Below are 13,007 nucleotides of genomic sequence, written 5' to 3'. Positions count from 1 at the left end.
ATGAAGGGAAAAAAAAAAGCCTAAAGCATTATCGGGGAAGGGAAACAACACATTCTTGGGTACACAATACGATACTGAGGTCGAGAGAAACGCTCGTGGCTCCAGATGATATTGGGATCGCAGTTTGCAAGAACTGGTGTATTACAGGTTTTCGTGGTATTGATAACATTTATGCATTGCGTCTCATCGAAATATCCATTTTGCCTCAAACACAAGTGGCCTCGCTCGCTCCCGCCCTCGCTTGGTGATCAGTTCGCAATTCACCTTCAGGGACAGGAAATGCACGCAAAATGTTCTTAGCACGAATAAGAAATAGAATACCTCTACAGATCCATCTTTTACATGATGTTGGTTAATTCATTTCTTTCACATATCAGGGAGGAGATTAGAGGCAAAGAGATCCACTATAGAATACTAATAAGCTCTTTTCCCCCTCTCAATGGTGCAACTCGAGGATTATGAACCGTGTCTTTCCGGAAAATCTTCGGGATAAATGGAAGACGTAATGTTTTCTAAAAATAACTAACTATATGTTTATTCATGAGTGTCTGGGAAATGCCAGCTGGTTCGTTTATTGAGGTTGGTGTCCTTTGTTATACCATATTTCTTTTGTATTTTATCTCTTTCTCTCCTATATTCTACCCAAGGGTAATGCTATGCTTGTAACCCACTCACTCCCGTCTTCCAAAAAGTGAATGGGACTCACACATGCAAGATTGCTTTACAGAGTCGGCTTGGATTTCATTGGTGTGCGGCGATCGGAACCTTATTTAGGTATTGTGGCTTAGTCGAGCTGTGAAGAACATTCTGAGCTACCAAGGTGATAGGACAGTCTTGTCTGAAGAGCTCTTATCAGTGAAGTTATTGTACTCCCATAATGTTTGTCTTTCCTATAAATCCCAAGGCTGTCTGAGCGCCTCTGAAACCTCTCGTGGTCGATGGGAAATCCTTGCATCTTGTTCATCTTGTGGGCCGAGATGAAGGGAGCTGAGGCGTGAGGGAATGGTTGGTGCGGATGCTGCCTGTTTCACTTCTTGGTTTCTGAGGTGTCTTCATGTAGCCACCCAATGAATTGTGGTTGTTGCTAATATAACCACGGCATAAACCCCCATTATTGTGGCTTACCGGATGACAGTTGTCTCGATAATTTTCTACAGCTGTCTTCATAAGATGCAATGTGCCATCCACCACCTCCAAAATCCATTTGTCATAAGGCATTGCCACTGAAATTTACTTAACAAAAGAAAAAGTCTTTCCTCCCGCAAAGCTGTCAGGAGTGTTTAACAATGGGCAAAAATTATTTGAACTCACGTGAGGCTGAGTTACTGTGGAGGTTTGTAGCTTTGAGTCCTCCTTCCCAAAGGACTGACTGTCTTTGGCCTAAAATGACCTAGAAGAGAAGGAAGACCTGGCACGGCTATAAGAAAGCTTCCTTGTTCCTTGCCTGGACTTATAAGCAGTCTTCATCCTGGCAGTCATGTATGGCCGAAAAGACGGCCTCCCAAGCCTTTTTAGTTTTGTGTATCTCATCACATTCGTTGACCTCATGAAAGGAGTAAAGTTCATCCATCCCGACTGAAAAGTTACATTAGCATAACTGCACTAAAGCCGAATCATTAACGTGGAGGCGAACACCTTTTTCTTTTATGCAAGAAGGGAAGCTAGCCAAGGGCAACAAAAGATTAAAACAAAGGCCAACTTGAATGCCAGTTCTCTTCAAGATATTAAAAAAAAAAAAATTAAGCCAATAGTTTCGGACAAATGTCTTAAAACTCCCTCTTAAAAAAACTCAAGTCATAGGAACATAGAAATACAGAAGCAGGCAGGGAGTTTCATAGTTTACCAAAGAAAGGTATGAATGATTGACAATACTGGTTAACTCTTGCATTAGTGATGAGAAGAAGAAAAGAACCTTGTGCAATGAGGCCGCAGGAGGAGGGGAGGCATGTAATTAACAGGATCAGAAAGACCAGTTAGCATGAAAATAGCGATAAAAGATAGAGTGATGCAACATTTCGGCTGAAGACAGTCAGTCAGAGGAGGGTAGTTGAGACGAAAAGCTTTTGATTTCACCATATCTAATAAAACTGTGAGTGGAACACCCCAAAACATGCGAAGAGTACTCCATACAGTGGCGGATAAGGCCCTTGTACAGAATTAGCAGTTGGAGGGGCTAGAAAAACTGGCAAAGACGCCTCAGAACGCCTAACTTCAAAGAAGCTGCTCTAGCAAGAGATGAGATGTGAAGTTTCCAGTTTAGATTATAAGTAAAGGACAGACCGAGGATATTCAGTATACAAGAGGGAAACAGCTGAGTGTAATTGAAGAAGAGGGGATAGTTGTTTGGAAGGTTGTGCCCAGTTAATATATGAAGGAATTGAATTTTTTAAGCATTGTACACTGCTAAGTTTTCTCTGCCCCAATAAGAAACTTTAGATAGACCAGAAGTCGTTCTGTGGGGTCCCTGCGTGATCTGGTGACTTCCTGAAGGGTTGGTCGTCTCTGAAAGAACCTGGAAAGATGTAGGAGGGTATCATCAGCGTTGGAGTGGATAGGACAAGAAATTTAGTTGAGATCATTAATTAATAATAAAAAGAGAGTGGGTGATAGGAAAAAAAACTGAGGAACACCACTGTTAACCCTTTATCGGTCGGAGAGGAAACTTGAGATAAAGTTGCAGAGAGAAGGATATAAACTACAGAAAACAGTTTTGAAATCAAAGCTTTGTGCCAGACTCTATCAAAAGCTTTTGATATGTCTAACGCGACAGCAAAAGTTTCACCGAAATCTCTAAAAGAGGATAAGCAAGATTCAGTAAGGAAAGCCTGAAGATCTACAGTACAGCGGCCTTGACGGAATCAATACTGGCGATCACATAGAAGATTGTTAAGTGACAAATGTTTAAGAATTTTCCTATTGAGAATAGGTTAAAAAAACAACAACTTTAGACAAGCAAGAGATTAAAGCTATAGGACGGTAGTTTGAAGGATTAGAACGGTCACCCTTTTTAGGAACAGGATGAATGTAGGCAAACTTCCATGAAAGGTAGAAGTCGATAGAAAGAGTTGAAAGAATTTGGCCAGGCAAGATGACACCACGGAAGCACAGCTTTTGAGAACAATAGGAGGGACCCCTGATGAAGAACTTTGATTGAAGGTATGAAATAGTCAGAGGGAGGGGGAGTGTGAAGAACTAACCCAGAATCATCCAAGGTGGAATTGTTAGCATAGGTTTGAGAGAAGAGTTAACCTTTAGAGACAGATGTGATGGCAGTGGTGCCATCAGGATGAAATAAAGGAGGGGAAGATGAAGAAGTAAAGATATTGGAGATGTTTTTGGCCAGATGCCAGAAGTCTCGAGAAGAGTTGGAGCTTGAACATTTTTTACATTTTCTTCTTATGAAGGACTGTTTGACAAAATGAAGAACAAACTTGGCATGATTCCAGGCAGAAATTTAAAGTGCATGAGATTCAGGAGATGGAAGGCTCAAGTACCTTTTCCAGGCAACTTCTTTATAATGTGTAGCACGAGAACAGCCTGTGTTGAACCAAGGTTTAGAATGTTCAGGTTGAGAGAAAGAATGAGGAATGTACGCCTCCATGCCGGACACTATCACCTCTGTCATGCGTTCAGCACAGAGATGGGTCTCTGACATGGAAACAGTAATCATTCCAGGGAAAATCAGAATAATGCCTCCTGAGGTCCCTCCAACTGGCAGAGGCAAAACGCCAAAGGCACCTCCGCTTTGGAAGATCCTGAGAAGGGATTAGAAAAATAGGACAAGATACAGAAAATGAGATTGTGATCGGAGTAACCCAACGGAGAAGATGGGGTAACAGCATAAGCAAAAGGATTAGAGGTAAGGAAAAGACAGTCAGGAATACAAGTAGGGTGTTGCACAGTTGCTCTAGATCATGGAGGCTAGCAAAATTGAAGGCTAGTTCACCAGGATGGTCAGGGAAGGGAGAGGAAAGCCAAAGCTGGTGGTGAAAATTGAAATCTCCAAGTTAGAAGATCTCCGCGAAAGGATAGGGGGACAGAATGTGCTCTACTTTGGAAGTTAAATAGTTAAAGAATTTACTATATTCGGAGGAGTTAGGGAAGAGATAAACAGCACAGACAGATTAAGTTAGAGAGTGACTTTTGAGTCGAAGCCAGATGGTGGAAAACTCGGAAGATTCGAGAACGTGGGCACGAGAGCATGTCAAGTTCCTGCACACATAGACGCAATATCCAGCTTTGGAACGAAAATGAGGATAGAGAAAGTAGGAGGGAACAGAGAAGGGGCTAGTGTTAGTTGCCTAAGACAGCTATATTTCAGTGAGGAAAAGAAGAGGTTTAGTCGAGAAGAGGTGGTGTTCTACAGATTGAAAATTAGATCTAAGGCCGCGAATGTTACAGAAGTTAGTGAAGAAAAAGTTGAGAGAGGTGTCAAAACATTTTGGGTTGGTACGGAGAGAGCAGTCCGACCTGGGGACATTTCCGCTTTCCTTATCTGATTTATATAATCAAAAGCAGAGATAAGTCTATGGCTGTCAATGAAGCCTTCTAGATAGAAGGCAAGTGTCTTGCCAGCCTTGTCTCCAATATCACTGATACAATGAGCCAAGGAAACCAAAACCCTTAAAAGTAGGCTGTTTGTATAAGCCAATTGATTTCAAGTCGTTTGCCTCCAACAGTCATAATCTTGGAGATGGCCGAGTTCATGTTAAATACGTTGTTGGGCAGTTTCAAGCGACCGCAAGTAGTCTTCACATTTTCACAGTTAGGTCGTTGGTTAAGGGTGACGTTCAAAATGGAGGCAAGGGGCTCAGACACAGGATTACGTTTAGGTTCTTCCACACGGAAACAACCAGACAACTCATCTAAAGCTCCGAGGAATGATGCTTCATCATCATCGACTTTAAGGGAGGGTTGCGAAGGACTGAGCGAATACAAACCATCAAGTGGGTCTGAGGATTTCAAAACATCTTCGAACGCCGCACAATCTTCGTCAGAGGATGACAAACCATGGAACTTGCTTAGTACCGGGGCATCAGATGTAGAAAAAGCAGAAGCACTGTTGTCGTTGTCTAGCTTGTCAGTCAGGCCACTCAAAAGACAGGAAAGTCTAATTTATCACTCGAACCAGTCTTAGAACTTATGTTTACATCTCCGGAACGGCTCACGTCGCTACCAGCTAGCACAGGCGAGCCCAGTAGCGAACAGCGCTGATGAAAAGGACCTCCTTTCCTTATCTAATCACAACCCTCCACATCACATCACTACAGGGCTGCTTCCTCTCCAGACTAGAAGAACGACTTGGCTGTTCTTTATGCGGGGCAAGGTCCACCATGGCTAGACCTCCCCAAAACAAAAGGGCGTGTTCAGAAATAAACACGAATAGGCACTGGAGGGCACGCTCTCACGCAGACACACGCACGCACACACACACACACACACACACACACACACACACACACACACACACACACACACACACACATGCAACTTGTGTTAAGGCTAAGGAAAAGAGAGATGTGGCTTGGAAAAGATGGAAAAAGAGCAGGAATATACTAAATAAGGAGAATTATAGAGTGGCGAGAAATGAGTATGTGAGGGTAAGGAGGGAGGAAGAAAGAAAATTTGAAAAAGATATTGTAGACAAGAGTAAGGAACATCCAAAATTGTTTTACAGGTTCATAAATGGTAAACTTAAAAAGAGAGAGTCCATTGAAAGATTAAAAGGAGAGCAAGGGATAGTAGATGACCCTAAGAATATAGCGGAATTGCTAAATAATAGGTTTCAGCAAGTATTTACTAAAGAAACAATGTTTGTAAAGCCTCAGAATGTACAAGGAAATGTGCACATGGATGACATTAAGATACCTAAAAGGAGTTATATAAAATGTTGGAGGAACTTAAAGATGATAAAGCGATGGGACCAGATGAAGTTTCAGGAAAATTATTGAAGGAATGTAGAGAAGAATTGATTGATCCATTATATGATATTATAAGGTGCTCATTAGAAACAGGGAAGTACCAGTAGAGTGGAAAAGAGCTGAAGTGGTGCCCATTTATAAGGGAGGCAGTAAGGAAGAGCCTCTTAACTATAGACCTGTGTCTCTAACAAGTGTGGTCGGTAAGATTTGTGAGAGGGTGATAAAGAAATATTGGATACGGTTCCTGGAGGATCATAAGTTATTATCGGATCATCAATTTGGCTTTAGGAAAGGGAGGTCATGTGTAACAAATCTACTGAGCTTTTATTCAAGAGTGGTTGACAAAATACAAGAGAGAGAGGATGGATGGACTGTGTATATTTGGATTTAAAAAAAGCTTTTGACAAGGTACCTCACATGAGACTGCTATGGAAATTAGAGATTTATGGAGGACTGAAGGGGAAAAGTGTTAAAGTGGATGGAAAACTACTTGAGATGGAGGGAGATGAGAACGGTAATAAGGGATGCAAAGTCGGACTGGTTGGTGGTGGAGAGTGGAGTCCCACAAGGTTCAGTGCTGGCACCAATACTTTTCCTTGTATATATTAATGACATGCCAGAGGGAGTAAACAGTTATATTAATTTGTTTGCGGATGATGCGAAGTTGTGTAGGTGTGTGAAGAGTGAAGAAGATTGTGAAATTTTACAGGCAGATCTAGATAAGATTTGGGAGTGGAGCAAGAGGTGGCAAATGAAATTTAATCTGAGCAAAAGTCATGTGATGGAGATGGGGAAGATTGTTGAAAAAGGTGGAAAAGGAAAAGGATTTGGGAGTGATAATACAAGACCATGGGCAGTTTGAGGCTCATATTGATAAGATGTTTGGAGAAACGTATAATTTGATAAAAAATATTGGATTAGCCTTTCATTATATGGATAAAGATATGATGAAGAAATTAATTAGTACGGTAATTAGACCAAGATTGGAATATGCTGGAGTGGTTTGGTCCCCTTATAAAAAGAAGCATATAAGGAAGTTGGAGAGATTGCAGAGAATGGCAACAAAAATGGTTCCGGAATTGGCAGAAATGACCTATGAGGAGAGATTAAAAGAAATGAATTTGCTTACCTTGGAACAAAGAAGAGAAAGAGGAGATTTAATACAGGTTTATAAACTGTTGAACGGACTGGATGAAGTGGATAATGAGCAAATGATGTTGAGAGAGGAAAACTTAAATAGAACTACGAGATCGCATAGTAAAAAGATAGCCAAGGAATATGCTTGAAGGATGTGAAGAAATATAGTTTCCCACAAAGATGTGTGGAGGTGTGGAATGGTTTGAGTGAGGAGGTGGTGTCAGCGAGGAGTGTGCATAGTTTTAAATGAAAGTTGGATGTGTGTAGATATGGAGACGGGGCCACACGAGTATGATACCCAGGCCCTGTAAAATTACAACTAGGTGAATACACACACACACACACACACACACACACACACACACACACACACACACACACACACACACATGAACAAAAACTTAACTAAAATTGATTCCCAAACTTTTTCTGGTCATTATCCACTATTCATACAGGATACTTGCTCATGGCCCACCGCCCACTGCTAACCATAAATGACTACAGACAGTGACTACAGGCCTACACTCATTAGGTCCATATATGAACTACTCTAGCATATCCTCTAATTTTATTTATTCCATGCATATAAGTTTCTTCCACTGACAGCCTACCCACTAAACTCTATTGGTTTTATACATACTTCATATCCTCAGATCATAGCTACATGGCCTACAGTTTGGGAGACACTGTATTAAGAAAACACACACACACACACACACACACACACACACACACACACACACACACACACACACACACACACACACACACTTGTAAAGACTGCCACGAGTAGGTCTGACAATTTCCTGCAGTTTTCCTTATCTACTTGCGTTTTTATGTTATTATTCTCAATCTTTTCTGCATCTTGTCTGTAAGCGGCGATCGAAATAGTCGTGCCACTTGGCTCACGCTCTCACACACACGCACACTGACACGCACACGGACACACATTGCCGCATGTTATATCAGTTTTAAATTCAAGAAAGTATCGTCGTACAGCAGTGTCCAGCAAGAAGCAGTTGAAAGTTACTATCAGTCACATTTACGCACACTGGCTTTACCTCTGCACCACCTCCTCCTCCTCCTCTTCTTCCTCCTCCTCCTCCAAACACACAACCGCCAGTCATCTCCATATAATCGAGTTAGCAAAGTTCCCTAACGAATTTCAGGAGTTTCTTAATTTCGTTCTATCTCCATTCAATTCGTCAAAAAAAAAGTAAGTAATGAAAGGATCAACCCCTCTAACGTCTCCTTGGTGTTCTTATCCAGTTGTCGACGTTTCTGTCCTATCTTCTTCACGTTTTGGATTTACAGAACAATATTTTTTCTTCTTTTCTTTCTTCCACTATCAATTTCCCCCATCTCTTATCAGATATGCAACTTTTGACATTTTTTCTACCTCATTTTTATTTTCGCTTTCTTATTTATGTCTATATATTTCTCTCTTATTAATTCTCCCTCTTCACCTGCCCACCTGTCTCCATCTACTTTTCCTTGCTTTTTTCTCTCTCTCTCTATTCGATTCTTGTCACTTTTTTCTTTTGTTTTTATTTTGAGTTCGTGTCTTTTTTCTCCTTCCTTTTCGTTCCGTTTCCTTTCCTCCTCCTCCTTTTCTTCCTCGCTCGCTATTGTTCTATCTCATCTTTCGTCCCACTTTCCCTCCTCTTTTTTTTTTTCTGTCTCTATTCGCCTTGGGGACTCTTCTCTTTCATATCTGAATCTCTCTCTCTCCCTCTCTCTCGTCTTCTTCCTCTCTCTCTCTCTCTCTCCCTCTTGTTTTTTCTCTCTCTCTCTCTCTCTCTCTCTCTCTCTCTCTCTCTCTCCATCTTCAGCTCCAACACTCAATATATCTTCGTTCTCTTCTATCTATTTCCATTCTCCCTCTCCATTGCTCTAGCGTTCCTATTTTTTTCGTTTTTTTTCTGTTTTCATTTGTACTCGTCTCCCTTCCTATCACCCGCTGATTTCTTCTTTCTTTTTTTTCAGCTTCCCTCTTCACCTCTCTCGCCCTTACTTCTCTCCCCCTCCCTTGTTAACTCTCGTCGTCCCACGTTCGTAATTTGTTCGTTAAACCTTCCTCGCCTCACAACGGAAACGCTTAACTAATCCTCTCTCTCATTTTCCAGTTCCGAAGGTGTGTGTGTGTGTGTGTGTGTGTGTGTGTGTGTGTGTGTGTGTGTGTGTGTGTGTGTGTGTGTGTGTGTGTGTGTGTGAGAGAGAGAGAGAGAGAGAGAGAGAGAGAGAGAGAGAGAGAGAGAGAGAGAGAGAGAGAGAGAGAGAGAGAGAGAGAGAGAGAGAGTATCTGTGTATAAGTGTATTAATATATGAGCTTTATACAATTGTTACAGAAATTGCGACGGTGAGTGGGTGAATGGTGGTGGTGGTGGTGGTGGTGATGATCGTTAAAAACTGAGTTCTTGGTGGTGGTAGTGTTGATGATGGAAACAGTGCTAAGCCTAACTCATTGAGGAGTAGAAGCAAGTCAATAGTCACATAGTTATCTATTTCATTATGATAAGCAATAATTCACACCGCTAATAATAATGCATGAAATCTTTACAGACATCTGTCAAAGGTAGGAGATGAACAAGAATAGATCTCGCAATTTCTTTCCATTACGATGCTTAGAGATGGGTGCTGAATTTGAGAAGACCGCTCAGGATTGTTTGTGATTAAAAAATAAGGTGTGCCAAGCAGCAGAAATATAGATAAACCAGAACGGAATAAACACAAGTGTAACCAGAGACACTTTGAACCCCTTTGATGGCAGAGGAAACATCGCAAACTTGCCTAATTTTAATCGAAATAAAATTAGAGGGATACCATAATAGGTCAAGAAAGAAAGGAAGTAACTGGTTCAAGATTGAGCAAGGTTTATAAAGTTAGACTGACATACGCCCTTTGCGTAACACTCAGGAAAGAGATGTTAGTCGAGAGAGGAGAGAGTCCTGTCGGCCAGCAGAAAGTAATCTATCAGGGCCATAAAATGAGTCCCAGGAGTAGAGATCATTGGAGCAGTAAAAGACAGCTGGAAGAATGGTGATCAACCCACGCACCTACATAATTCACGCTGAGAGAGAGAGAGAGAGAGAGAGAGAGAGAGAGAGAGAGAGAGAGAGAGAGAGAGAGAGAGAGAGAGAGAGAGAGAGAGAGAGAGAGAGAGAGAGAGAGAGAGAGAGAGAGAGAGAGAGAGAGAGAGAGAGAGAGAGAGAGAGAGAGAGAGAGAGAGAGAGAGAGAGAGAGAGAGAGAGAGAGTGTGTGTGTGTGTGTGTGTGTCAATCATTACTAATCAGGAAAATAAAAGCGACATTTTAATTTTTTTTTTTTTTTTGTGGGAACTCAGAAAATTTTTTTTGGCGCTTGTAGAATAAAAAGAAAATAAAAAAGTAATAAGTATCGATATTAACTAGCACCAGTTCTTACAAAAAAAGAAACCACATATGTATAAATATAACTGATAAATTTCCCACAATGATCAGTTAGAGCCAGAAACAGAAAACAAACTGCTGAGCTGGCGACCATATTTTGACACCGTACAATGGTGGGAAAAAAAACAGAAACGAAAAATGAGCGCGGAGTCTTTGAAGACAAACATGAGACCCCGAATGAAATGTAAGAAATGAAAGCAAAAACAATAAGAATAAAAGGAAGATGTGGGAGCAAAAATTAAAAGACTGAAATACGACGCAAGAATTTTAATTATTAAATATATATATATATATATATATATATATATATATATATATATATATATATATATATATATATATATATATACAGAGAGAGAGAGAGAGAGAGAGAGAGAGAGAGAGAGAGAGAGAGAGAGAGAGAGAGAGAGAGAGAGAGAGAGAGAGAGAGAGAGAGAAATAATGCCAATGAGAATGATGTTCCACCAAACTCCCCACCAGAACTAAAAAATCAAGGTAGGGGTTGGTGAGAGGAGGTCATTATACTCTTCACGAGACGCTTGATAGGGTTTATGCAAATAGCGAGGCCCCCATGTCGCCTAAAAGCTGTGTGTTAAATTCGCTGCGAAGTGGAAGTGACCCGTGATAATGCAAATAGTCGAGACCGGTAAGGGGAAAAATATTAGTAGACTCTCGAGGAAAAAAAATAGGATTAAGGGGCTATCACACTGGCCTATGATATGCGGAACGCGGGCCATGGTTCTTGGTACGAAACCAGGAACACCATCACACACAAGCTGCCCGTGTTCTTGTTATGCTAGGCAAATGGCCCTCTAACCAAGACAAAGCCTAATCAAAACAAACCAGAACAAAACCATGCCGCTTATACCTCAGCCTGTGCTTTGTCCTGGAACTGCATTTGCACTTCCTCTTGTTGAAGAAAAGTAAGTAAAAAAAACTAGAGAAAAGCTGAGACGTGCGCGATGGCAACTTTACAGTCAGAGGTGGTTGGCATGAGCCCAAACTATCGACATGATATATATATATATATATATATATATATATATATATATATATATATATATATATATATATATATATATATATATATATATATATATATATATATATATATATATATATATATATATATATATATATATATATATATATATATATATATATATATATATATATATATATATATATATATATATATATATATATATATATATATTATTTTACCTTTCTAAATTGATGAAATATTATTTAATATTCTAATATGAAAAATTTTGTCACATTCTTTTTAGTTCAAATGAAAAGTTCTTATTACATATATCATGTTTACTTTTCCATTGGGATAGCATACGGAGAACCGGGATGGATATGAAGCCATTCCAACTTGGTTCCGCTAATCCCGGGCAAGTTCCAGCTATCTAGAGCGGATGTGTTCCTGGTTCCGCGTATCATAGGCCAGTGTGATACCGTAACCGTAAAATATAACATAACATAACATAAATAATAGGATAACAAAGGGCCACCACGGCCCATCTAGGTTATCCTCGTCATCAGTACTTAAAGATACACTTACAAGTACACAATACATTATATACTAATTCTAAATATTTGGCCCATTAACAGGGCTAAGTCCTGCAGCAAAATCCTCTACAATTTGTGGTCCCCATACATGGGGATCATGTCTTGTTTAACTATAGTAAATTTCTTATAAAAACTATCATGTAGTGCTATACATAATTATAAATCTAATAAATTTAAGTGCTTATCTAATCTGTTTTTAAACATTGTCAAACTAGTGCTATTTACAACCGTCTCTGGCAATGCATTCCAGAAGTCTACCACCCTATGACTAAAGAAATATTTTCTTATATCTAACCTGCAGCCTTGCTTTCTAATCTTCCTGCCATGATTTCTAGTCCTATTTCTCTCCTCTAAGGTAAAGAAAGATCTCACATCTATGTAGTTTGTATCTGAGAACATTTTAAATAACTCTATCATATCCCTCTTATACATCTCCTCTCAAATGAAAACATGTTTAATTCCTTTAATCTATCTCTATACTCCAGGCGCTTTAATGCTGGTATCATCCTAGTTGCTCTTCTCTGAACTGCTTCTAACATGTTGATATCCTGCCTATAGTGGGGTGACCAGGCCTGTATGCAATACTCTAAATGGGGCCTAACATAGGAATTATATAAGCTACGCACCACTTCCTTACTTTTATAACTAACATTTCTATTTATAAAACCCAGGATCCTATTTGCCCTATTTCTTGCTTCTAAACATTGCTTTGAAAATTTCATAGTCCTGTCTATCACTACTCCTAAATCCTTTCCTTCCTCTACTGCCTCTAGCCAACATCCCTCCATCTCATAGTTAAAGTTTGTGTTGTCTTTACCTAAATGCATAACCTGACACTTTTAGAATTAAACTCCATCTGCCACCTGTCTGCCCATGCTATCAGCCTGTCCAGGTCTCGTTGTATTCTGTAATTGTCCTTTTCACCCTGTACTGCACATGCTAT

The 13,007-nt window shown here is 40.1% G+C and overlaps 2 protein-coding genes across 2 annotated transcripts in view; one reads left to right on the top strand and one right to left on the bottom strand.

Moving 5' to 3' along the window:
* Nucleotides 1–788, top strand: part of LOC123498224 (cold shock protein CspA-like) — a 1,379-nt gene extending 591 nt beyond the window's left edge. The window contains exon 2 of the mRNA XM_045245387.1: nucleotides 728–788. Coding sequence (XP_045101322.1) covers nucleotides 728–788 — 61 coding nt within the window. The remainder of the gene's footprint in view (nucleotides 1–727) is intronic.
* The window catches only part of LOC123520780 (trissin receptor-like), a 317,228-nt gene that overhangs the window by 284,115 nt on the left and 20,106 nt on the right, over nucleotides 1–13,007 (bottom strand). The window lies entirely within an intron of this gene.

The sequence above is a fragment of the Portunus trituberculatus genome, chromosome 47 (genome assembly GCF_017591435.1).
Source record: "Portunus trituberculatus isolate SZX2019 chromosome 47, ASM1759143v1, whole genome shotgun sequence".
In the NCBI taxonomy this organism is placed as follows: Eukaryota; Metazoa; Arthropoda; class Malacostraca; order Decapoda; family Portunidae; genus Portunus; species Portunus trituberculatus.
Note: the sequence above shows the minus strand (reverse complement) of the source record. Positions and strands in the feature narration are given on the sequence as shown.